Raw genomic sequence first — 26,859 nt, 5'->3', positions numbered from 1 at the left:
TAACTTCATCATGTAAAATCTGCTTGGCAATCTGATGAATGATGCTCTGCATTCCCATCTTGTTCAGACTTTTTGAGGCCATAGAGGTAGATTTTAATGAGGCTGACCCCAAGATTTGGGCATAACTAGCCACAGTACTGTCATTTTTGGGAAGCCCTGGATGGCTTTGCATTTCACTGGCTAGCTCTCTCCAGTATCAGCCTTCTCTTCACAGGTGAGTGTTTTTCATGCTCAGCACACTGATCTCTGAGTGAGTCTTCTTTAACTTGTGGAAGTTCAGAAGCACTCCAAACTTATATTTTGCTTCCCCCGTTGTCTTAAATGGGTCCTCCACAGAGTGAATGCCACCGTCCTCCACAACACTGAAAAATCTTCCAGTTTTAGGTTTTCTCAATGCAGTGATCACTACCTTGTCATCTGCCTCATTGGTGAAGTATCGTTTGGTGTTTCTCAGTCGCCTCTTTTTCAGCTCTATCTCAATAGTCATCTTTGAATCCAGGTGACCTGTAGGTCTGCAGAGATGCTTTGGTCATTTTTGTGAGATATACTGCTACCTACTGCAAGTTGGCAGAGTGAAGGAGCTTGCAAACTGTGTTAATTTTTTGTTACATTAAAATGTAATACCAGACAAATGTGTCTGGGCCTCCATTGTCATTGAGTTTGTCAATGTGGTGGTGCAAAGATTCAGTGCTGGTCATTTGGTATTTTACCCAAGGTCATGAGATCTTTTATTTTGTGCATGTAACTTCTTCCTCTCTGCTAGACACTGTATGATTGATACAGTGATACAGGATACGTTAGAGATGGGTCTATAATGCTGCTACAGCTACGCATTCCCCTCACGACTGATTTATGAACAATGAACAAGGCACAACAAGAAGTGGAAAAAAAGCAAGTAGCTGTCTCTACAACAGTGCTTCTCAATTATTTTCTGTTGCGCCCCCCCAGCAAGAAGAAAACAATTCGCGCCCCCCACCCCACCACCCACTCTCCGCCGCGACTATAAATAATAGTAATAATAATATGTAATAATATTTAAGAACATGCAACAATATGATGCTAACAGTGCTCGCTGGTTTACTGAAGTAGCATTCACAAAGCGGGATGATTGTTAGCAATATTCGGCACGTTTTCGCTGAAAAAACTCCAGCGGCTTATCAGCATGATTGGGATGTAATGTCTTCAAGTGGCGCCTTAATTTATTTGGCTTCATGCTGTCCGCTGCCAACATTTTTAGACACAGTAAACACACCGGTCTTTCGTCTCCCACTGTAGTCACTGTAGTGAAGCCAAGCGCTACATATGCTTCATCACATTTCCTCGTCTTAGCTTCCGGGTGAGTTACTTTTGTCTCATTATCTTCGTCTCTGTCCGCCTTTCTTTTCATCCCTTTTAAAAATGTCTTCTTCTTGTCTCTTAAGGGTTCGTTTACTGCACTTCATATCGCCTGCTCGGTGCAAAAAAAACCGCTACACCATAAAGCTAATACTCCCTGCACACACTCTGACAATGAGAGCGCCACTGCCAACTACTGTAGTGGATGTGCAATTACACTTTATTCTAGTACGGCAAAAAAAGCATGTTCCCCAGGGTCACACGCGCCCCACTATTTGAGAAGCACTGCTCTACAAGCACTGTTAGCTTCTATGTTAGTTTCTTCTCAGAGGGAGGCAGAGATGCAGCCCGGTGGAAACAAAGACATGAATTAAACACGGACTCAATTGTTAAAATGCAGAATGCTGTCACTTTGCACCCCCTTTATACTCACCAGTAGCAGGAGCTGTTTTTAATGGCTCTTGTCTACTGGACAACTTGTCTACTGGAGCTACTGGAAATAGGGAGGAAGTTGTTAATGTTAGTCCTTCAGTGCAGAGGTCAAATTTATGCCTAAATTTGTGTTGTACTACCAACAACAATCAACACCAGAACTGAACAGCTTCATATGAAGTTAGACAGACAATGGATAGACATGAGCTTAAAATGATACCATAGATGACAGCCCTTGTAACATAAAATGTATTAGCTTTAACAGTGATAAATGATAAATGGTTGGATAGACAATACTATATTAAAAGGTATAATACTAATACTATATAGAAAACCACAAGTGTCATGCATATTAACAAAGCATTTCATTAATAACTAATTTTACAATTAAAATTTAATTTGAAATATGTATTGATGGATTATTTTTGTCATGTCCAGACAAATGTTTTCTATTTTTTTTTTTTTTTTTTTTTACATTGTATCATGATGCTGCCACCCCAAAGATTGCTTACTGGCTTGGCCATCTCTCAATGTGATGTAGTTATAGTTGACGGAGTTGTTATGAGATGGTGATGGATTATAAAACAATGGTTAGCTCTAAATTGGGATAATTTCATTGTTAGAAATTCACCAGAAAGACTTTATATTCATTTTTGGCTGCATATATAGTTAATATATATTTGCTGATGTTGAATTAATGATAAAGTTAAATCTTTTTCATCTATGAAAAGGCTGAAAGCTGAGGAAAACCTTCAAAAGAAAATGGGTGGGCGATACGTTCCTGAAAGAAGGAAGAGAAGTCATTTCCTGTGGTAAACTGAAAAGAAGAAGCTGTTTATTTATCAGTGCAGTTCTCAGAAAACACCATTACACAGCTTGTCATGTGTCAGGAATTTGCGATCACCATTAATTAAGATCATCTTTAACGAGGAAACTGAGATGACTCCGAAAGATGAAAACCTGTCTGATCCTTCATCCAGGAGTAAGTAACTTTAAGGCTGACACTGTCATGCTTACAAAAATTACATTGCTACAGAAAATACCATACTTAGGTTATGGACTACATATGAAGTTATCCAAAGACAGTGTACAAGAAGTGAAGCAAAAATGGCTCGACAGTTTCTTGTTTCAAAGATCACAATATCAAGCCTGGCTGCTCATTAACAGCAGAAATGTTGCATGCATGTTTTGATTCAGGAGAAAAACTCTGCAGAGTGGTTGCTGTGAGTTTTGGACTCTTGTGTGTCCTACAAGCTGCTCTTAACATTTCACTGCGTCTTGCCCTCTGTGAGTCATTTGATATTGTTCTTTCAACTTGTGTTTCTTTTTTGTTCTATTTAAATTTTGATTACTCTATAAAGCCCAACACAGAAGAAATCACATGCAAATTGACATGACACAAGCAAATGGAGTAAACATCTCGAATTTTCCTCTGGATCAATAAAGTATCTATCTATCTATCTTCATTTATTTGACAGTACATGTACAGCATTAATAAATCATAACAACCAAATATAGAAACACTCTGCAAAGAGAGAACACACCTATTACTGAGAAATCAAAGACTGAAGTTGTTTTTTCCTCTTAAATATTCTGATTGCGCAATTGAGATATTTGCTGATCTCTCATTTACCAGTTCAACTCATGCAATCAAAAACATAATTATTTAATGTCTATCAAAAGAAAAACCTTTTTAACTAATGTTCTTTGAGTTCTGTATGACTTGTAGTATTTCTGCATTTGGTTTTGTTTTTTATTTCATTTCATTTTCTGACTTATAACAGCTGTATTTTTTACTAAAAGCTGCACATGTATTGTCATATTGATGAGGATGATTATTTTTTTCTGTTTTGTCCCTTTGCATGTATGTTTTGTCAACCTAGTCTCTTCAATCTGTGTGCAAATATGATAACTTTACAAGCACAAATCGCATGCAGTGCATACACAAAAGTTTTTTTGTGATGTTTAGAATCAGAAGCAATCGGAAAACATAATAATAACTAACTGATGATTGTTGATTGAATGCTCCCATTCAGCAGGTGAGGAAGTAGTACTTACCACTGTAAGTCTGTGGTTGAAAATATGATTTTCATATTGTATTAAAGTAAATTATCTTGTAATTTGTGGACATTTTTTGATACTTTGATCAGTCTTTCTGCTTTTGCAGACAGGAAGACACAAGACATTGAGACCAAATTAAAAATCCTCACAGAGGAGCGAGATGAACTGAAGATCAAGCTGACTGACTTTGGTAATTATCAGGTGTACACACACACACACGATGGTGAACAGGGTAATTGTAGTCATTGTGACCACATTAGCATTTCGCTGCTAGCACTGCTATGCCTGATTACAGCCTCACAGAGCTGCTTGCATGGCTGCTATTTAGGATATAAATGATAAAGAAGTGAAGTGAAGTAAATTAAGCATCCAATTCTCCTTAATTCTGTTTTCATCTGATCATTTAACCATTGTTTATTCAGTTCAGCTAAGCGAGTACTCAGCTGAAATGAGTATCTGATACAGGTGACTTTTTCCGAGTATCATTCATGTGAAATGTGACACGATGCTCACGATGAAGAAAAATTCAAAAAAATATTCTGTAAATAATTTTCTTTCTGAGTATATTCTGCCAATAGTTTTTAAATAAATACTAAGTGTGGCAACTTCTAATCAACCAGTATCAGTTTCAGGCTTCCTGTTAGCCTCACACACTTCTAGTTTGAGCACCGCCAATGGATAATAGTACTCTTTACTTTAGTACTTTTACTCTAGTACTTTGTCACTGAAATATTGTTGTTATTGATTTTTTTTGTTTGTTTGTTTGTTTTTTGTGCTCAATTAAAGCAAACTATTCCCAACAAGGATGGGTGTACTTCGGCAATAGTTTATATTATATTTCTTCAATCAAGAAAACCTGGCAAGAGAGTAGAGATGACTGTCTGCAAAGAGGTGCAGACCTGATGATTATCAACAGCAAAGAAGAACAGGTGTGTGTACCTATACCTATACTAATCAATTAATGTTTGAGATGGAAACCAAAAAAATATTGAATGAAAGCAAGTCAAGTTGTGGTCGAGGATGAATTCAAATTTGTTTAATTTCATGGTTTTATTGATTGCTGTTTCACTTTGTATAAAGAAATTCACAAGACAGTTGAAGGATAACTTGTGGATTGGACTGACTGACAGAGAGACAGAGGGGACATGGAAATGGGTTGATGGGACTCCACTGACCACAAGGTTTAGGCATTTTTCATACAGCTTTATCATTTATATCAGTAAAACCCTGCATGATTTGGTCGATGAAATGTTTCTTGGGTTGTGTCCTTTACAAATCATGCATTATTTGATTTTGGGTTTCAGCTACTGGATGAATGATGAGCCTAACAGCTTTGAACTCAAAGAGGAAGACTGTGGAGAAATAAGATACCATAAAATGGAAAACAACTGGAATGATAAGCCGTGTGATTTTTCAATTTTCTGGATCTGTGAAAAGAAAGTTCCTCTATAACTGAGCATCCAAATTTACCAGGATAATCACTTTTTCAGTAGAATTACAACCACAGTAAGCCAAACTGAAAACACACTTTTCTTTCTGCTTTGGTCTTACATCCACGTTAAGCCCACATTTCCCCAAAAAATTTTTAGAGCCCCATCACCAGAATACATTGACGAGGAAGGAAACCCAGAATGTTGATCATACATTAGCATTAAGACTGAGGGGAGGTGCTCTCGACAGCCACTGTACACCACAAAAAATAATTTAAACAATAAATAGCAAAAACAACATGGCAGATAACAAAGGCAGAAACGTCACAGGACATCTCAGGCAACAAGAGGAAATATATATCGAAAATTGTAAACAAATAGTGCAATATGAAATGAAAGGTATATACATGTGAACAGTAGTGCAGTATGAAATTAAAATACATATGCATAGTGAAAATTATATATACATAAATTAAAGCTATAGACATAGTAAGGTACTGTAAACATTGTGACTGTAAGGTGCTGAAAAGAGGCAGGAGGGGGTAGATTTGTGATTATTACTGGAATGCAGTGTGTGCCCAAACCTGTTTCCAGACAGGGATATTAGTTACTGCTGCTATATAGCACTGCTGCGATGTGGTCTCATTTCTGCCATTCTGATGAGGACTATTGCTTCAAAATATTTTAAATAAATAAACAAACATTTATTGCAAATTCATCTCACACATTGGTCTCTTTTGCTTCAAACACTTCTGCAGGAACAAAGATAAATGTAATTAGAGATTACAGTTACAAAAACCTGAGCAAGCTGATATTCTATTCTGCAGTTAAATGATAACAGTGCATGGTGACAGTACAGTATATCCAGACATGTTTTTACAAAACCCATAAGAAAACCTTTGCTCCCACCTTATGTTTGACAATCAAATTTTCACTCCATCATGGCAGATGGTTGCTCTTGAAATGTGTGTACTTTGCTTTCTGACATGATTGAAAATGTATCATCCAACCTTCTCTTTTTGAGAATACTGTATAGTGTGCAAAATATATTTAGTTAAATATGTTTTATTGTCATTTATTATTATGTTTTCTATCATAATTTTAAAAAAAAAATCAAAATCCTACCACATGCAGTAGATGGCAGAAAAAGACAACTGAACTATACGAGATGCCTGTTCATGTTAGTTAATCTAAATGGCAGCCTTAACTAAGTCTTTAAGAGACTTCTGTTGTATGAACTGATTGATTCTCACTGTTTGCCAGCATCTCTTTTAGAAAGCAGTAATGATTTATTTTGTGTTCAATGACAGAAATCATTCTGTGTTGTCTAAAAATGTCAAAAGGTCAGGGGTTAGCCAAAAATAATTTTGAAATTCCAAATGGAATTGTCTCAAGGTTTTGGAAATGGCTTTGAGTCAGGTCAGTTACGCGTACTTCAGTTCAACTTTCAACATGTACCGTAATCTAGTGGTCCTCAAAATGAAGAACATTTCTTACAGTATTTCAGGAGGTTTTTTTGTTGCCTCAGCTGTCCTCTAGTGACCACATCTTCCCCACTTCAAACTTTGACCTGATCTCAACTTTGACTTATTTAGTATCAGTTCAAAGTATTGTCAACAATATGGTCATACAGTAAGAGATTGTATGAGCCTTGTGATGCACTGAGAATTGTTTTCAGACTGGACTCTGAGCTACCTCACAATTACCAATTACAAATGCATTTTCAACAGGAAAAAATGTGATTATTGATTAAAAAAAAATACTTAAAAATGAGGAAGTAAGCAAGAGTGCCTTGCTGGGAAAGCAATATACAAAAGGAGAAGCAGATCACAGAATGAACCAGTCTAAGAAGAAGCCACCAACAGTAACTTCCATCACACTCCAACAGGTAAAATATGGCTAAACATGAAGACGAATCAGAGATCGCTATTGAAACTGGAAATCTCCCTGCTGCTCCATCCAGGAGCATTGCCTTGCAGAGCTACACTGGTGAAAGCCATAAAGTGGCTACTGCAGCACCTGGTGAGACAAAAATTCTTTCAGTGTTAGGTTGTTTTAACCATGTAACCATTAAAACCATCTTGCTTTGAATATACAAATCTATTGGACCATACAAGGCACACTGTCATTTAAAAGTTTAAGAAATAATCTCCAAAGAATCTATTTGTTTTTTTCACATTCAAAGTGTAGAAGTGAAAATGTTATTTTGGTCTTTTATGTCAGTATTTTAGATCTTTATTTTATACATTACGTCATCTTGTACGTTTTTCACGTTACTTATTTTCAACTTAATTTTGAATGCTTTTATTTATTTATTTACTTACTTTGATGCAGTTCTCACAAAAAAACAGACCTGAAAATAAAATGCTTGGACAAGCAAATTGACACCATGCCAGTGTTTGTAATTTCAGACTCTATATCCGCAGAATATGCCACAAACCCAAATCCAAATCAGCATTATTTGGATGAAGGTCATCCCTCAAATAAAGTTGTCTTCAGAATCAGAATCAGAATCAGAAAAGACTTTTGGTTTCCAAAACAAGTTTAAGTTGTCAATTAAAGTCACGTCATAACTGCCGCAAGCCGAAGACAACCGGGTGACTACAGCAGTCACTTCCTTTTTAATCTTCTTCCAAAACACACCAGCAATCAGATAACTATGGTATTTATAAACACAAGAGGAACAGGAAATAAATTAGAAAACACATGCTGTACAAAGATAAAGGGAGAAAATGTGAAGTAACTACACAGTGCAATCTTGAAGAAGTGCTACAAAAATATTGTAACACACTGTGCGTGTGTGTGTGTGTGTGTATGTGTGTGTGTGTGTGTGTATGTGTGTGTGCACTTATGTTTTCCACACACAGGACAAAAACTGTATGGATGCACTGCTGTGAGCATTTGTTTCTTGGGTCTTTTGTGTATCTCACAAGCTGCCCTAAACATTTGCCTGCGTCTTGCTCTCTGTGAGTTCTCTTGAATTATTGCATTACTATATTGCATTACTATATTACTATAATAATAAATATTATTATTCTAACACCAGTGAGAGAAATTGATCATGACCACTAGAGGTGCAGCTTTCTGTGTAAATCTGTGTTAAATTCAATTGTCTCCTGGGGACAAAATCTGATTCTGTTGCAAATGATGTTAGCCTCTACACCAGGTATCGATGCCACTTGTAAAAATCTGACTGACGACATTTTGAAGCGCATCAACTTTGGTAAGTATGATGATTAAACTACACTAATAATCAGAGTTAAAAAAGGGTGTGAGTCCAAGGTGTTGACACTTATGTCATCTCAAAAAATCCCAGTTAGTGTCTAAAGTTCTGTTATGATGATTCACTGTCATAAATGAAAGCCAGTATAATCACAATGACTTTGTGGCCAAAAGTGTGAGGAAGTCTGAACAAAATACACATGTATGTACTCCTGAACTTGACACTTACTTGTTAAAGTTGGATTTCTCAATCAAAAACTATGAGGATGTTGCTAGGCTGACATTTGGAGTGAGAAATATAGGAACCTACAAAACACTTTAATGCAGAATCACTAGTGGAGACAGCTAAGGTGACAAGAGCTATTGTCTTCCTATAGATGAGGATAGCATATTCCAGTTTTGAAATGATGTTTTATATTTAATACCCACGTAAAATTATGCATGAAATGTATCTAAAGGATACTGTAGGTTTGTAGTGGTCAGATTAAGAGAAAAGCCAATTACAATTAAAATTGTTCCATCCGCATAAAAACAGGCTTTACAATGTGGTGTTGCAGTACAGTGTTACAGTATAATTGTATAATTTAAGAAGACTACAGGGCTTAAGGAGTAACAACAGTTTGTTTTGTTTTTTTTAGTCTAAATATAGCTTTCAAGTGGCATGCAGATTGCTTCATTAATGATAGTATTACTTCAATACAACTTGGTCTTGTTGGGCTCATTCATGTGTTTTACAATTCAGTAACATTCACTCACGTTGCAGTTTCTTTCCTGTTTGGCGTTTCATCAAAACTTGTGGTGGGATGATGTTCAAAGTTGATTCAGCAGAATTCGGAGCTTGTTATCACACAAAACTCGTGCCATGAATTTTTTTCAAGTAACAACTGAACCCAAGTCAAAACATTCAAATTGTAAACCTGCTTTTAGTTCTATGTACATAAAGTCAGTTTACCCCCTAATGGCATCTTTTTATGATTTAACTACATTAAACTACATTATCTGTTACCGATAGATTAAATCATCACTTGAATTTCCCTCGGGATCAATAAAGTATCTATCCATCTGTCTATCTATCTATCTATTATCCATACATCATATCTATGGAGATTCAGAGTCATCCAGGTTATGGTCAAGGTTGAATAGTTCCATTAGGCAACTGGATGTGAAGTTTTTCTTCTAACTGATGGTGGGGAGTACTCGAATATATATACTGTGGGTGTGACAAAAGGCAATTGGGAACATCTTTGTCAACCTGGAAAAACCTAGAAAAAACATCAGTCAACAGAGCAGGTGGTCTAAGACACCACGTGTCACCCACTTATAACACCCAAAAAATTCATTTCTCACCCGTTCCCACTAGGTTCACACATCAAAGAGGCATGTGACCAAAACCACTCTGACGGGGATTTCAATGACACATCAGAACCCCCTCACAACCATTAACACTTCCCCAGGTGACCCTACCGGCCCACTCAATAGGAGGGACCTGAGGCACCTTTGTTTCCAATTGCCTTTTGTCACACCCACAGTATATATATATATACCAGTACTCCCCACCATCAGTTAGAACTGAAGAAGCTTCATGGATGAGAGGCAAAATGTCTTCTAGAAAAACTTCACATCCAGTTGCCTAATGGAACTATTCAACTATCCATACACCTATTATCTATCACCACTTATTCTTTAGTGCTGCAGCAGGTCCCAACTGGGCAAGAGGCAGGATTCACCCTGGACAGGTCAACAGTTCATCACAGGGCTGACACATGGCAACAAACATCCATTCATGCTTCCGTTCATCAGTCAACTTAACCTGTATGTCTCTGTAGGAAGCTAGAGCAGAACCCTCTGGCTGTGAGGCAACAGTACTGACCATTGTCACCTCCATTGTCACCTCCATCCCACATTAGATGAAAATACAAATTTCATATTGTATTAAATTAAATAGTCCCATAATTTGGGGACAAACTTTGATAAGTCTTTCTGTTTTTGCAGATAAGACACTGGACATTAAGGGCATATTAAAAAGCTGTACTGAGGAGCAAGAGGAACTGAAGATCAAGCTGACTAACTTTGGTAAGTGTGAGGTGAATAGACTGCTTTTAGGATATATTTGATAAAAAGGTAAAATCAAGTAAGTATGCAAATAAGATAATCCATTCTTGATTCCCAGAGGGCAAATTCAAGTATTGCAGCATCACAAGACAAAATATGTACAGGAACAAACAAATAGCAAGCATAAAATAAAAAAATTGGATAGAAACTATAATTTTGTATAATTTAGTATTAAATACTAAAAGCAAAATACACAATAGAAACAAAATATATATATACATGCATGCAAGTAAGATAAAATGTATTAAATATTAAAACAAAATATATACACACTGTATATGTGTCAAGGTGTCAATAGCCATGCTCATGATGAAGAAAAATCCTCAAAATCCTGTTCCGTTCTCTTACTCTTGTGATCAAAGACATTCCTGTTTGCCACACACACTAGGTGTACTCGTTCATATGTGATATTTACAGTGTGTAAATATTTATCATTTGTTAACAGCGTTAATATGACCTGCACTTTTGTTGTCTGAGATTAATTTGTTTATTCTTTTTGATACAGAGATATTGAGGATTTTTTCTGTTTGTTTGTTTGCTTTGTCCTCAGTCAAAGCTGTCTATTTCCAACATGGGTGGGTGGACTTCAACAGTAGTTTATATTACATTTCTTCAATCAAGAAAACCTGGCAAGAGAGTAGAGATGACTGTCTGCAAAGAGGAGGAGATTTGGTGATTATCAACAGCAAAGGAGAACAGGTATGTGTGTGTGTGTGTGTGTTTATATATAATATTAAATGAACACACCACTAAATAGACTGCTAAATTATCAATTGATTAGGAATTTGCCAGTCAGTACCAGAAGATAATGTGGATTGGACTGTCAAAGAGAGAGGCAGCGGCAGAGTGGACATGGGTGGATGGCACTGCGCTGACAACGAGGTTCACACATTTCTCTTTCATTCAGATTAATTAAAGTGCTGAAACTAATGGGATTTAAGGTTCTTTCAGAGCATAACATAACACAGCTTTTGTCGGTCTAGAATATCTATGAAATGACTACATCACATACAACAAAGCATTGATTTTAATTGCTGTTTGAACTTTAACATGGCCATATCTTATGCGTTTCTGGTGATTAAATACTTCCTCGTTTGTTTCTAATTTCTGTTTTTCATTTCAGTTTCTGGCAATCCCATGAACCTAACAATCATAGAGGAAATGAAGACTGTGTAGAAATAACACACAGTATAAATGGATACTGGAATGATGCAGCATGTGAAAATAAAAACTTCTGGATCTGCAAAAAGAAAATGGAGCTCTAACTCACCACCATGACAGCTACTGCATTTTGAGAACATGACAAGATGATGGATTTACCACTTTCAGCTAAACTGTAAAGGCAGCACTGAAACATTCCACATTCTGCATAAATAACTGAAAGCCAGATATTTCCTTCAGAAGTTAGAAAAGACCAAAAACAGAGATAGAAGAGAGTAAAATTTGGATTTACATACATAGGGAGCCAAAAACTTGACTCTGAATGAACAATAATTTTGCTCTGTAACTGCTCGATGGGCAAATAAGCCACTGTTGGCTATATGATATGTCAATATAAACAAAAACAACAACAACAACTTCTCAGCTATTGTTATTGGGGGTATGGTTATTAGCAGTATTCATGTAAAGTCAAACTTTGGGTTGGAAGGATGGGTCAACAACACATCGGATTTGCTGTTTCCTGTTTCAAACTGAGAGTCGACATTTTGTTTTGTTTGGCATGACCATCTTCTTTACGCAACCCCAACCTCATGTTTATTATCGATGACAACAAACATACCATAACAACATGGAAGCCTCAACATAGCAAAACAAAATCACAGAATTCCCTTTTATCATTTTTAATGTTTTATGATACAGATGTAGGTTTATTTCTCTGGGTGTAAATATTATTATGCTTACTTCTTTTATGTTGTATGTGTTTGCCTTGTTTTTGCATTTGATGTCTCATATTTCTATAAGAATTTTAGGTTTCTTGCTTGAAAAGTGCCAATTAAATTAATTCATCACCTTGTTGTCATTTTCTTTGTCCTCTTCTTTAAACTACATATGAATCTCCCAGTGTTAAAACACCACCTTCCACTAACTAGTGTTCTCAGAGTTCAAACGAACCTCCAATGGTTGTTGAGAATCTTAATTAATAGAACAGCTTTAGCACCAAGTGTTAGAACACTTACTGAAAGTTTAATTCTTCATAAACTGTTAAGAAGATTTTGTATTTTCATATGAGTGACTCAACCTGCAAGTTACCCAAATGAAGACTGTAAGCCACGGGGGTGTCATAGATCTCACAAAGATAAAACAGAAAACAGAAATGCTGATTACAGTAGCTACGCACCACTTTGGAAATGTGACGGGCAAGATACACCATCATAGCGAATGCAACAAGGCAGAATCTTGTTAAATCTTTTGAGGGTGAAAATAAATGCAGATGTTTTTCACATGGCTACTTCAGACATGTATCTGAACATGTCAGAAGAAATAAATGGCTATCACTTCTATGACGACGTTGGAACTTTAAGCAACAATCGAAAAAGACGTTTAGGTAAGAAGATCCTTGAAGCACACTGAGGTCTTGAGCATGCTTTCTTTTCATTTTTTATTTTTTGCTCAGTTGTTCTTTAGGAACAAGCTATTTAGAAAGGATATAACTAAATTATACATGGAAAATATTTTTGCTTTTTAACACACAGTTGTAAATTTGTGAGGATATCTCAAATAATTATAAACATATTTTGTTCAGTTTGTGTTTTTCATTTTAATGCTGTTTGTTTTACATGCTATTGCCACAGTTTTGCTAGTTGAACCACACAGAAGCCAAATTTGACACTTACAGAGATTTCTATCTTATCTATCTATTTTTATTTTAGAGAGTTTTATGCACACAAAAGAACCGCAACCAAATGCAATGACCTGTGTACCGTATCAGGCTATCTGCGAAAGACAGAACAAAGACTGAGATTTTAAAAAGCATGAAAGAAACCTACCAAGACTCCAAACTGCATTTGTTTCTTATCACCACTTTTATCTTTCATCCACATTCTCACATAATTATATGTGGTGCTAGATAAGAATGGAATTAATTTGTCTGATTAGTTTTAGCCATTTATATCATAGATGTGTCAATAAAAATGACTCAAAGACACCTAATGTGGTAACAAATCACAAATGAAGTCAACACTTGTTTTCATCAACTGAAGCAGCGTAGAAAAAGTAACATGAACTTGGTTTGATAGGTAATAACAATATCAACAACAAACAATGTCTTTGCAAGTGTATGCCTGTTTGATTTCTGCACACAGGGGCAAATGTGTACAGAGTTGTTGCCGTGAGCTTTGGACTCCTGTGTATCTTACAAGCTGCTCTCAACATTTCACTGCGTCTGACTCTCTGTGAGTTCAACCATGTCTCACTCTTCTGATTATTAATGTAAGACCAGAATGTGGAACTGCTACCACCACAGTTTCAAGCTATGACAGTTGCCCTCTATGTTTCTCACAGCACATCATATTACAAAACCAGTCTAGGCTGTACTTATAAACTACACTGCATAAATTGACAATGAAACATCCATCCATCCATCCATCCGTTTTCTATACCGCTTATCCGTCAGGGTAGCGGGGGAGCTGGAGCCTATCCCAGCTGACTACGGGCGAGAGGCAGGGTACACCCTGGACTGGTCGACAGTCAATCGCAGGGCCAACACACAGACAACCACACACTCTCACACTCACACCTAGGGGCAAAGCCGGAGTACCCGGAGAAAACCCACGCAGGCACAGGGAGAACATGCAAACTCCACACAGAAGGTCCCAGACCGGGATTCGAACCTGGAACCCTCTTGCTATGAGGCGACAGTGCTTTCCAATAGTTTCCAGCTTTTTACATTTTCATTATGGTCTTAAATCAAATCAAGCTCACTAAAACTCATCATCATCATGTTCTTCAAAACCTTATTTGTAACATTTCCAAATAGTTATGTTAGATTTTGCTTGCTGTTAAACAGATTTTTGCCCAGATAACCATGCTAAGTAATGGCAATCTGAAATGATGAATGAACTGCAGTTTTAATAAAAAAGACTGTAAATCTGCTCTCTCAGATGGCTCTGAAGATGGAACATCCCATACTGAGGCCATTTTTAAAAACGTGACCAAAGAGAGGGGCGAGTTGAAGAGAAAGCTGGCCATCTTCAGTGAGTCTTACAATGAATTTATGTTTCTATTTTCAAACTTCGTGTGTTTGACTATGTTAAACATTTATTATGCTCATTTTATATGTGTTTCAATGATTCTGCCATCTCACACTAAAAATGAATTCTGTCTTCTATGTTTGTCTAAGTCATGCAACATTTTCTTTTCCTTTAAGCCCCTCAATAATAAGAAGTGTGACCATGATAAAGAGAGAAGCTGCTGTGATAACATCAGGAGTGGATAAAAGGAAATTACCACGCAAAAATAAATATTTAACTACTTTAGCATCTCTATAATTGGTTGTGCAACACAGCCAGCAGCCACATCCTGTACACCAGTGCTGTTACTGTAAAAAAAAAACAAAACACAAAGACAATTTTTTTTTCTTTTAACTTCGCTGGAAATATTAAGTGAACCACTCCATCCTGTTAAGCTGTGGAGATGATGACCACATGCACAGCATAGCAACACTTAAGTCCCAGTATTTAGCATTTATAAGTAAAATATAAACATTGAATAAATGGTTTATAGTGTACTTGGTTGATCTATAAGCGCATGTAAATGTTTCACAATATATTTGTCAGCAACTATCTGTAAACACTCCCCAGAAGTGAAGCCTGATGTATACAGGAAATGAATAAAGATTTATTAAAACATTGCTGTAATAGTGCAAAATATGTCTTCATGGATGTTAATAAGGAGGTAAAATGGTCCTGCACAAGTCACACAACTACATTACAGTGTTACAAATCATTTAGTAAATGGCTATACACTCCTTAGAGATGCTACAAAGGAAGACACCCACATCACTAGATCTTTTTCTTTTTCTTTTTTAACAGCTGAATATTCTCGTCAAGGATGGGTGTATTTCAACAACAGTTTCTATTACATTTCTTCACAAAAGGAATCCTGGCAAGAAAGCAGGATTGACTGTCAGCAGAGAGGAGCAGACCTAGTGATTATCAACAGCAAAGAAGAACAGGTGTGTGTGTGCGTGTGTGTGTTTGCGCGTGTGTGTGTATCCGTAACCTGGACAAGTCGACAAGCACTATGAGTATCGTGTTCTTTGATTTCTCAAGTGCATTTGACACCATCGGGCCGGCTCTGTTGGCTGAGAAGCTGACAGCGATGCAGGTGGTTGCCCCACTGGTGTCCTCGATCGCAGACTATCTGACTGGCAGTCCACAGTACGTACGCCTAAAGTGCTGCATGTCAGACGCAGTGATCAGCATCACTGGGGCTCCACCGGGGAGAGGGGGTTCCCGCACCATGCTCCAACTTTGTCACATGGAGCGGGAAAAACCACCTACGACCTAAGACCAAGGAACTGGTGGTGGACCTGAGGAGGACTAAGGATCCAGTGACCCCTATCAACATCAAAGGGGCCACTGTGGAGGTGGTGGAGGAATACAAGTATCTGGGGGTGTACTTGGACCACAAACTGGACTGGTGCAAAAACGTGGACACTGTTTACAGAAAGGGCCAGAGCTCTATTTTCTGAGGCGACTGAGGTCCTTCAACATCTGCAGGACAGCACTGAGGATGTTCTATGAGTCGGTGGTGTCCAGTGCCATCACATGCGCTGTTGCCTGCTGGGGCAGCTGCCTGAGGGTGGGAGACACTAACAGACTCAACAGAATCATCAAGAAGGCCAGCCATGTTGTGGGACAGGAACTGGACTCTCTGACAGTGGTGTCTGACAGGAGGATGTTGTCCAAAATAAGGACAATACTGGACTTTCCTTCTCACCCTCTCCACAATGTGCTGATTAACTACAGGAGCTCATTCAGTCAGTTCAGTTTCATCAAACTGTTAAACTCTGCACTGTAACGGTATTTTTCCCTGGAAATGTATATATGTACAGACACATGTAAATACCTGTTATTTTAGATGTTAAATTTATACTTATTTTAGTTTTTATCCTGTTTTTATATTTTTCAGTTTCTTTCTTGGTCAGGAAAATTGCAAGTGCAATGTCTGTACAAAAAAGAAGGATAAAAGAGGAATTCTGATTCTGATTTTGAAAGTGAGAGAGAGACGGAGGTAACCAAGGTAGAGGATTACAGTTACTTCATGTTGCATTTGTGAATATGGTTGTTTGTTTCTCTCTGTAAACAAGGAATTCACAAGGCGCTTTCGGAGGCTCATTTGGATTGGACTGACTGATCGAGACAAGGAGGGAACGTGGAAATGGGTGGATGGGACTCCGCTGACCACAAGGTTCGTGCACATTATTTCTAAATCAGTCGCAATACATTTGCATCAACATCAGAAACTAGTATCACATATTCTTTGTGTTTGGGTTTTCAGCTACTGGGGCACGAATGAGCCTAACAGTCATAAAGGCAGTGATGAAGACTGTGGAGAAATAAAGTTCTTTGACAATGAAAACAGCTGGAATGATAAACCATGTGAAACTCAAAATATCTGGATCTGTGAAAAGACAGTGGATCTGTAATTATGGATCTGTAATCTGTAATCTGTAATCTGTAATTCAACAGCCAAACTGACAACAACTGAAGTACTGATTATGGCCAGGCTGAGGATAAAAGTGGTTCTTTAGCACAGACACAAATGGATTAACCTTCGCAAACAGACATATATGTATATAAATTAAGCATACGTTTCAGTACTTTAATTGTGCCATGCCAGAGACCAAAATAACTCACTGAAACTGTTAGTCATATAAAACCTTATGTGCTTTTTCCCCAGAATTACAAATTGCAAAAACAGTGTTGACCTGATGCTCTGACCCAGGGACCAGTTGTTACTCTGAAGTGTTGTTGCAATGTGTGTATCTAATATATGTGTATAAAAAATACAGGTTGATGACATGATTTATATGATACACAGTGCATGTATGTGATAGAAATTCAAATCTGAAGACTATGAGAGACTGGCCTGGTGTACCCGAAAAGAAGAGAATGATTTTAATTGTTTCTAACCAGGCTGATATGAAGGTGTCTTCAGTTCAAACAGGTTTCATTTCTTCACCTATTTGTTGTATCTGACACCAAGGAAGAAACGATTACAGTTGTTTCATGCTACCCAAACTGTGAAGCAACTCCATGAATCTCTACTCTCACCAAAGCATATTTAGTGATTTGCTGGTTGCTTAAACATTTAAACATATATGCATTTGCTTGCGGAGCCATTTGATTATCCATAGATACACTATATATATTGTATAACATATAAGATTTCCTTGTATGCTATATATAATTGTTTGCTATAAAATTATTAAATAAAGGTCATTTTATTCCATTATTTATTCATTCATTCGTTTATATTAGCAAGTCAATAATAATAAAGTCAGTGGTCAGTTCAGCCATGCCTGCTATCAGTATTTTACAGACATATTCAGACTCTGAACAAAGAAAAAGAAATGTTTTCTCTAATGTGAATCTCACTGTAGCTTCACCCATTATTCTTTCTAAAAACAGCATATTTAACAAAACAATCACAACAGCTACTGAAATGACCTTATGGTGAGATTGTTTTTCGCAATTATGGAAATGTGAAAGAGTATGTAATGGGACACACATCTTTATTGTTAAATTCAGGTGTGGTACAGGGTTGTATTGTAGGGGTTGGGCTAGGCCTCTTACTTCCAGCAAAGGGAAATTTTATTTCACCAGTTTGGTGAAGGTCCTTTTCTGTTCCAGCTTGATTATGCCCCACTGCACAAAGCAAGGTCAGTAAAGACATGTTGGGTGAGTTTGGTGTGGAAGACGTTGACTGGCCCACACAGAGCCCTGACTTCAAAATCCATCAAATACATTTGGGATCAAAGATTGCAAGCCAGGTATCACTATGGTTTTACTACATGAATGGACAAAAATTCCCAAGGAATACATGAACATCTTGTTAAGCCTTCCTAGTAGTGTGGCAGCGGTTATAGGGCATATTAATATCCCTGTATTTAGAATGCAATGTCATCAAAGTTCCTGTTGATGAAATGGTCAGTTGTCCCAATACTATTGTCCACACAGTGTAGTCTCTGCAGAAGTACTATTAATTAAAAAAGTTAAAAAGCATACTGAACCGAAGTGTGTTAATCTTAAAAATAATGTACTGCTGCCAGAGAATTGTCAGTTGCATTGAGCAATGGCATTAGTTATATGAAGAGAATACATTTAATGGTACTTCTAAATCCTACTGTACTTGTATTTTTGTACCCACATGTAAAATGATTTTGAGCAGCATGATAACCAAAATAGATTTTGCAGAAGTGGCTGAAATGGCTCAGCTCTTGTTAAGTGCAGTCCCTTGAGAGTGTTGGGAACACCCTCTCTTTAAAACAGCACAGCGATTTTCACAAGCATCGATGTCCTCAGGCCGCTCAGGACCTTACTAAACCATCACTACAGTTGAACATCATGGATCAATTTGATATCTATGTTAACGTACAAAGACCATTGGGTAATCCAGGCAAGAGGACGAGTTCACGAAAATGCTCAGAAAGTATTTATGCAAATGAAGAAAGGATCCACACACTGGAGCCAAACAAAGCTGAACCTCCACTTTCCGGTAATGAACACATGCAGACAAATTCTTATATGTGCATACTATAATAAGACGTTGACTGCTGATTTATGAAATGAATGTATTTACATGTGTTTACATGTGTTCCTTAAATATCAACACACACAAATAGACTTTATGTTCTGAAGGACCTTGTCTGGGAGAAAACAAAGACTTTAATGCCCTGTGTGACAAGCTATTCTAATGTGAAGTAAAAGTCAAAGAGACAAAAGAAGTTCACACGCTCTTCTTTCTCATTTTATATTTTCTTTTTTTTTTTTCTCTTCTTTGGGTTAGAGATCAAACCTGCTTGTATTGAATCCTGCAGTGATGCCATTCAGTACTTAGATTCAGCTACTGGGAATTACTATCACAAATTATGAAATTGATTTTCATTATTATGCTGTTTGATCAGGGAACAATCATCTTCCCATCATGAAGATGTGAAACACGGTAGTTTTACATTTATAGTTTGTTTTTCTGTATTGCTGTTTTCGTTGATTTGGTAATATGGAACAAACTGAGGCCTTGCTGAGAATCAAAAACCAATGAACCTAAACTTTCTGTTTCATGAACATATAATTCAGTTTGCTGAAGGGGATATTTGCCTTGTGGGTTGACTGTTCATAACCGTTAGTAAGAAATGAAATACAGAAATGTTGTGTTGCGCTTTCAATTTTCCATAAACCCTTAGACTCTCCAGTTAGTAGTTTCCAAGAAGCAGACTCAAGGGCTGGGTTATGCTGTGGTTATGCCTTCTCAAAAGTGTTGATGAAACTGGCCGTCATATGAAGAAGTTGCAATATTCATTTAAATAAAGTGCACACACTATACAGACACAAGTACTAGGACGCCTGACCATTACACCAACAAGGATTTTAGTGACATCGTATTCTAAGCGCATAGACATGGTTAACATTAAGTTGGTCCCACTGTGGCAGCTTCCGCTCTTCTGGGAAGGCTCTCTAAAGGATTTTGAAGAGTTTCTATGGGGGTTTTGCCCATTCATGTAGTGGAAACCTTGAGAGCAGCTTAGACCAGCTAACTTTCTCGCCTCTGCACACCCAACTGATAACAGGTTGGTGCAACTGTCAGAAAAGCTACAGAGATCTGAAGGAAATCTTATGTCAGACATGTTCAGTTTTTATAACTTCATAACCTTCAGAAGAAAACATTAAGATTATACAATGTAGCATCTCATATGAAGCAATATGCCTGCTTTACACTTTGTGCTTTTTCTCTATCTTGATCTGTGTGTAAAGTAGGGGTTTGCAAAAATATTGTTATGGCAATGTATCGCGATAATTCTTTTCACGATATACTACATCAATTTCTGACTCCAAAAATCGATTTTTAATAAAATAAAATTAATAAAACATCAGCCAACATCAGCCAAACACAAATACAATCTCCAATCCTGTAGATATCGCCGTATTGCTTGCTGCCTTGATGGGTAGTGGCGGTCCGGTGGTCACTAAGGGCAAGCTTTAGAGAAAGTCCAACATGGCTGAGACAGCGGAAAAGTTAAGAGTGGCTCTCTCACATTTTAAAGCAGGTGTGTGGGCACACTTTGGATTCTATAGAAAACCAGGTACCAAAGTATGGACATGGGAAATGCCATTTGCAAACTGTGTCAGACTTGTGTTAAATATTGTGGGAACACGACGAATTTGCGAACTTATCGCAACGATTCACTTAAACTATAGTTTAAAACTATAAACAAACTTAGGGCTGTCAAAACGGTAGCGCGCTAATGCATTAGGACTGTGCTGGTCAATGCGTTATTATGGCATTCAACGCCACCAATTATTATTTTTTATTTTATCGCACATTAACGCAGTTTTTTTTAGTGAGCAAGTGAGCAACGATTGGATAGCTAGTGAGCAACGGACTTTGAAAATAATAATTATAATAAAAATAACTGCGTAATAAAATTTATTATTACGCATCATTAATTAATTATGGCGTTAATGCAACGCGTTAATGTTTTGACAACCCTAAATAAACTATAAATAAACTAGAACTTATAGTTTAAGTCAGTTTATTTATAGTTTTATAAATACTATGCACTTTGTTTTTGACATCAGTGTGTCCACTGGTTCAGTTTGTTCAGTTTATGTAAGAGTAATATTTTTGTTACAATGGAATCTACCTCCCAGATGTTTTTCAATATCATATTAAAATAAATTGAGTTATAAATAGAGTTACTCTGAGTTATGTTGATTTAATTCAGTTTTGATAAGACGTAAGACTATCCAGATTGTACACAGCAACTGATAATTAAACTCTAGTTTTACATTTTCATTGAACTATGTTGAATATCGCAATATATCACAATAAATTCAGTATCGCAATATATTGTGATAGTATCGTATGGTACCAAATGTATTGTGATATGTATCGTATCATGGAGTCCTTGCCAATGCCCACCCCTATTATCAAGTAAAAGTAAAAGGCTTGATAAAATTGTATTTGATTTGATACTGAAACAAAACACATTACAGATACTGTCCTCTAATTCCAGGTGCTGGAGACAGAAAACAAGAAAACAAGAGTCCCAACAGAGGGACTGTGGTGTTTCTGAGTGTGCTGTGTCTTCTGCTCCTGACTGGACTCATAATCACGGTTTCCATATTAATATGTGTGTATTTAGTTAGCATGATGATAAATCACTAAGCAAGTGATGCTGATTAACATTTTTGCTTGTTTGTCATATTCCTAGCATATACATTTATGGAATATGATACCAGACTGTATTGATCTGCCACTGCTACTGGGTGCTTGCATGGAACAGTCGTTGGATCATTGTTTGTTTGCTTTCTTTTTTATTCTTTCCTTTTTTTCAGGGAAACACTGAAGTCACTTATTCTCACAGTATGAATGACTGGAAGCACATTACACAGTGTCATTTCATTTGGTGGCAGTATGAGAGCTTTTCTTCTGTGCTATTCTTAGGACAATATGATCACTTCACACGGATGGTATAACTGTGGGAATTCTTTCAGATTTATTCAACATATTTCATGTCTGTCCATCCCAGGGGAATGAAGCCATCTGATTTTGACAATCCAGTGGCTTTTCTTCTAGTGTCACCAAACAAATATTATATTTGTTATTACACATTTAAAATAGGTTAAAGAAGTTATAAATGATGTCATCTTTGTCAATAATTTCTGATTTTCTAATTAACTGACTAACTGACTATTAACTGACTGACTGTTAATTGGTACAGGCCATGCTGTTATAAATTACTGAAAACAGTAAAACCCTTTATTACAAAACAAAGTAAAAATTTGAAAAACACAAAGATAAAACTGACATCATATGCCCCCCTCCCCCTTCCATTAGCTGGCTGATGTGCCCTTGAGCAAGGCACTTAACCCCCAGTATGCTCCCCAGGCGCATGATAGATGCAACCCACTGCTCCTGTGTGTTTCATTGCATTCATTAAATCAGTGATGGGTTAAATGCAGAGATGTAATTTCCCAGCTTGGGACTGATAAAATTAAAATTAAAAATTAAATTAAAATATAAATTAAAATAAAAATTTTGCTATCTTTCTTTCTTGGATATATGCACTTTGATAGCATGCTGATAAAGCCCAAAGAAGATAATTCTTGTTGACATGTTGACAGTGTTTCTTTGTTTTTTGTTTTTGTTTTGTGTATGTGTCAAACACAGTTACCAACTCTGAGCAGAAGGAGAAGATGGCCCTGTTACACACCAGCTATAACAACCTGACTAAAGAAATGGATGAGTTACAGACAAACTACAGCAACCTTATCAGGGAGAGAAACCAGTTAGAAAACAAGCTGACTTTACAGAAAGACCAGTTACAGACCAGTTACAACCAGCTGTCAAGAGAGAAAGACCAGTTACAGACCAGTTACAACCAGCTGTCAAGAGAGAAAGACCAGTTACAGACCAGTTACAACCAGCTGTCAAGAGAGAAAGACCAGTTACAGACCAGTTACAACCAGCTGTCAAGAGAGAAAGACCAGTTACAGACCAGTTACAACCAGCTGTCAAGAGAGAAAGACCAGTTACAGACCAGTTACAACCAGCTGTCAAGAGAGAAAGACCAGTTACAGACCAGTTACAACCAGCTGTCAAGAGAGAAAGACCGGTTACAGACCAGTTACAACCAGCTGTCAAGAGAGAAAGACCGGTTACAGACCAGTTACAACCAGCTGTCAAGAGAGAAAGACCGGTTACAGACCAGTTACAACCAGCTGTCAAGAGAGAAAGACCAGCTGCAAGAACGATTTGAAGCCCTGGCCAAAGACAGAAATGATCTTCTGAGAATGCATCAAGGTAACTAAAGAATGCAGTTTCTGAGGAAATCGTGGTGGGACTGCTGGCTGCTGAAAAGATTACACTGAGCTATTGTGCTTGTAGATGGGAGCTGAACTGCATTGCCAGCTTAACTCTATGTGAAGGAGCAGCTCCTCATACTCTTTTGTGAAGAATTGTAATAGTAATAGGGATGGAATTGTAATGTAAGCAATGAAAGGTGTTGAAATGAGAGATTTAATGTAACAGAGAAGACACACTGGAGGTGGAAGTGCTACAGAGGAATGACTGGGAGGTGTGATGGTAAAGTTAAATCCTTGTCACTTGTCAATCCTTGTTCATATGATATGGCAAAGGTACAGATTTCTCTTTGGTTTGTGGCAGGGCCATTTGTTTATTGGTGTTGTTGTATTAAATATTACGGTTCTTTCTGTTTCTCTCTATGCTCAAGAAGAATGGGAGTATTTCAGAGGTAGTTTCTATCGTGCTTTTCCTTCCAAGAAAACCTGGCAACAAAGCAGAGATGACTGTCTTCAACGAGGTGCAGATCTGATGATTATCAACAGCAAAGAAGAACAGGTGTGTGTGTGTGTGTGTGTGTGTGCGTGTGTGTGTGTGGGCGCGTATTCCTGTAGTTGCGGCAGTGTAAATCAATAAATGTTAGGGTGACATTAGGGTTAGGTTAAGGTAAGGGTTAGGACTGTGCAAGTTATGTTTGTTGTTTTGATTAGGTGGTGGTTGAGCCTCCAGGAAATGAATGTAAGTCTATGTAATGTCCCCAGTAGTGATGGAAACACAGCTCTGTGTGTGTGTGAGAGAGAGAGTCTTTGAAAAATAAACCTAACATGAAAGTATAAGTAAGAATAAACAATAAGAATATTGTTTGTGTCTTTTTTAACAAGGATTTTGCTAACAAATTCAAGACGTACATGTGGATTGGCCTGACTGACTTGGAGAACGAAGGGACATGGAAATGGGTGGATGGGACTCGAATGACCAACAAGTTAACACATTTTGTTTAACTATATCAAATAATTGCCTTGTGATTCTTGGCATGTACTCTCTTACAAAAAGCTTTTTTCTTTTTTTAAATTTCAGCTACTGGAGTTCAGGGGAGCCCAACGGTAAAAGACAAGAAAACTGTGGGAATATAAAGAGTTTTAATGATGAAAATAGCTGGAACGATGAAGACTGTTCCCTTTCACTCTCCTGGGTCTGTGAAAAGAAATTGCAAATAAATTAAAAGACTTAACACTCAAAGCTCTTTTCAGCACACACTGATAGACTTACAGTAGAGGGTGTCAAGCAACATGTGGACCTGCTCATCAGGAGCAATGCAGTATTTTCTCTCCAAAGACAGAAAGCACACACCAATGGTAAAGTCATCAGGTGCAATTTATGGACAAAAACAGAGCCAAAGAACACTTCAACATGCAGACTGAACCGACTCACCGATCTTCACATTAATGGTTGACCCACCCTACCCGATGAGACACAGAACGTCCTTCCAGCGGATCCAAACCCACCAGACAGTACATGAAACTCAGGTTAATAAGAGCATTTTGCAGCTGACAAGGAGAAGAGATTTAGCCGTTTCTTGTTGTTTGACATTTCAGCGTTGCCTTAGACAATCAGAATATGGTAATGTGTGCATGCACATCAATTTCAGGTATAAACAGCATTTTCAGACTTGCTACATTAGTGTTAATGTAACCTGATATGGTTACTGCACTGCAGGGAAAGTGACCTGTTAACATCCATAGAAATAAATATCCAACATGGGTCACTGCTTTGGTTGCAAATAATGAAAGTAAAAGTTTTTTGTTCCTCCTTAACTGACAGTTCAGTTATGATTGAATTTAAATCGATGTATGCCTTCTTTAATTACTGTAATTCTGTATAAACTGGTGGTCACGTATCTCAGTCACTAAAAAGATGCATGGAATACTGAGATATTAGCCAACTGATCCTTGGACATTTCAGGTCAGCACATCCTGTAAGTAACTGACCTTTTGCAGTCTGTCCAATTTTTGCATGATCCGTTTCTGGATTTGTCATCCACTTGCTATTATTAGCTATGGTAGATACTTGTCAAAAGTATCAGTACTCATCGGTTCACACAGCCTACTATACATTTCTCATCAGGGGAACACATTTTTGTGGAAGTTATATGAATCGACTCACTTTTCGTACCAGATACTTTTCTCACATTTGTTTTAGACATAGAACATATGTGGGTAGTTTGCATGCTTTGATAAGCTTTTATCACAGGAGAAATTTTGACGTGTCACAGTTAATATGTTAGAATTAGACTAATTCCATCTACACTTAATTTCTATAGTCATTTAATCTTCTTTTGATTCATTAAAGGCTTTTGTGTTTTTAAAAAACATGCAGAGATAAAAGTACTGTACATGTACATATACTGTAGCTTTTGTAAATCTATGAGTGCTGCACTGATTGTTCTGTGCACAGTACTGATACTGTGCAAAGGCCAATACCTGTTTTTCATATTTTTATATTTATTTTTTTATGTTTAAACAGGATCATCTTTCATGCCACAAAGATCATCTGATTGTTACATCTTCTTTTCCTTTTCCCTTTCCTTTTCTGTTCCCCCACAGTGAATCATCTGCTTCCATCTCGCTCTATCCTCTGTATCCTCTTCCCTCACACCAACTATCTTCATGTCCTCCTTCACTACATCCATAAACCTCTTCTTTGGTGTTCCTCTAACCCCCTGCCTGACAGCTCTAACATCAGCATCCTTCGACCAATATATTCATTATGCCTCCTCTGAACTGAATACTGAATACTGCATGTGCAATGTCTGTAAAAACAAGAATTTCCCTCCAGGGATTAATAAAGGAATTCTGATTCTGATTCTGATTCTGAACATGTCCAGACCATCTCGACCTGGCCTCTCTAACTTTATCTCTGAAACATCTCGCATGAGCTGTTCCTCTAATGTACTCATTCCTGATCCTATCCGTCCTGGTCGCGCCCAAAGAAATATCAAATTATTAATGTTACAAATACAATAATGGTGTATATGTATATTGTTTATGTTTATATTCTATATTATAACATAATATACTTGTATACCAGCTCAAAGTGCAACACAGAATACATCGCCACTTTGGTTACTAATTCTTTTGAAGGTCTTAGAAGAAAAAAGACCAAATAGACAGTATGTGTATAAATGTATACAGTTTGAGTGGTTAGTTGGCTTGCCGTTGCTATATGTTTCAGGTCATTG

The 26,859-nt window shown here is 37.3% G+C and overlaps 3 protein-coding genes across 8 annotated transcripts; all 3 read left to right on the top strand.

Annotated features, from left to right (window-relative positions):
• Nucleotides 1–2,527: 2,527 nt before the first annotated feature.
• On the top strand, nt 2,528–12,618 carry LOC124069855 (CD209 antigen-like protein C). Of its 3 annotated transcripts, XR_006845115.1 has the most exons (8): nt 2,528–2,749; nt 2,965–3,054; nt 3,935–4,018; nt 4,609–4,757; nt 4,909–5,009; nt 5,133–7,280; nt 8,126–8,224; nt 8,413–8,482. XR_006845115.1 is itself a non-coding variant. In XM_046409345.1 (7 exons), the coding sequence occupies exons 1-7, from the start codon at nt 7,154–7,156 to the stop codon at nt 11,855–11,857; spliced, it is 768 nt and encodes a 255-aa protein (XP_046265301.1). In that variant the 5' UTR covers nt 5,277–7,153; the 3' UTR covers nt 11,858–12,618. The 3 variants fall into 3 exon arrangements, 2 of the variants coding, with proteins under 2 accessions (XP_046265301.1, XP_046265309.1); XM_046409345.1 differs by lacking the exons at nt 2,528–2,749; nt 2,965–3,054; nt 3,935–4,018; nt 4,609–4,757; nt 4,909–5,009 and adding exons at nt 10,473–10,553; nt 11,143–11,291; nt 11,374–11,474; nt 11,716–12,618 and having other exon boundaries at nt 5,277–7,280; nt 8,413–8,481; XM_046409353.1 differs by lacking the exons at nt 2,528–2,749; nt 2,965–3,054; nt 3,935–4,018; nt 4,609–4,757; nt 4,909–5,009 and adding exons at nt 10,501–10,553; nt 11,143–11,291; nt 11,374–11,474; nt 11,716–12,618 and having other exon boundaries at nt 5,277–7,280.
• Nucleotides 12,619–13,049: 431 nt separating this feature from the next.
• LOC124053374 (C-type lectin domain family 4 member M-like) lies at nt 13,050–17,241 on the top strand. The gene is made up of 6 exons (XM_046378467.1): nt 13,050–13,137; nt 13,895–13,984; nt 14,693–14,785; nt 15,623–15,765; nt 16,903–17,003; nt 17,094–17,241. The coding sequence occupies exons 1-6, from the start codon at nt 13,050–13,052 to the stop codon at nt 17,239–17,241; spliced, it is 663 nt and encodes a 220-aa protein (XP_046234423.1).
• Nucleotides 17,242–19,076: 1,835 nt separating this feature from the next.
• On the top strand, nt 19,077–25,435 carry LOC124069833 (C-type lectin domain family 4 member M-like). Of its 4 annotated transcripts, XM_046409326.1 has the most exons (7): nt 19,077–19,313; nt 21,832–21,948; nt 22,989–23,140; nt 23,183–23,621; nt 24,052–24,179; nt 24,503–24,603; nt 24,699–25,435. In XM_046409326.1, exons 1-7 carry the CDS (start codon nt 19,163–19,165, stop codon nt 24,841–24,843), a joined length of 1,233 nt encoding a protein of 410 aa, XP_046265282.1. In that variant the 5' UTR covers nt 19,077–19,162; the 3' UTR covers nt 24,844–25,435. The 4 variants fall into 4 exon arrangements, with proteins under 4 accessions (XP_046265282.1, XP_046265273.1, XP_046265264.1 ...); XM_046409317.1 differs by having other exon boundaries at nt 22,989–23,621; nt 24,055–24,179; XM_046409308.1 differs by having other exon boundaries at nt 22,989–23,621.
• The last annotated feature ends 1,424 nt before the right edge of the window (nt 25,436–26,859 follow it).

The sequence above is a fragment of the Scatophagus argus genome, chromosome 2 (assembly GCF_020382885.2).
Source record: "Scatophagus argus isolate fScaArg1 chromosome 2, fScaArg1.pri, whole genome shotgun sequence".
Lineage (NCBI taxonomy): Eukaryota > Metazoa > Chordata > Actinopteri > Scatophagidae > Scatophagus > Scatophagus argus.
Note: the sequence above shows the minus strand (reverse complement) of the source record. Positions and strands in the feature narration are given on the sequence as shown.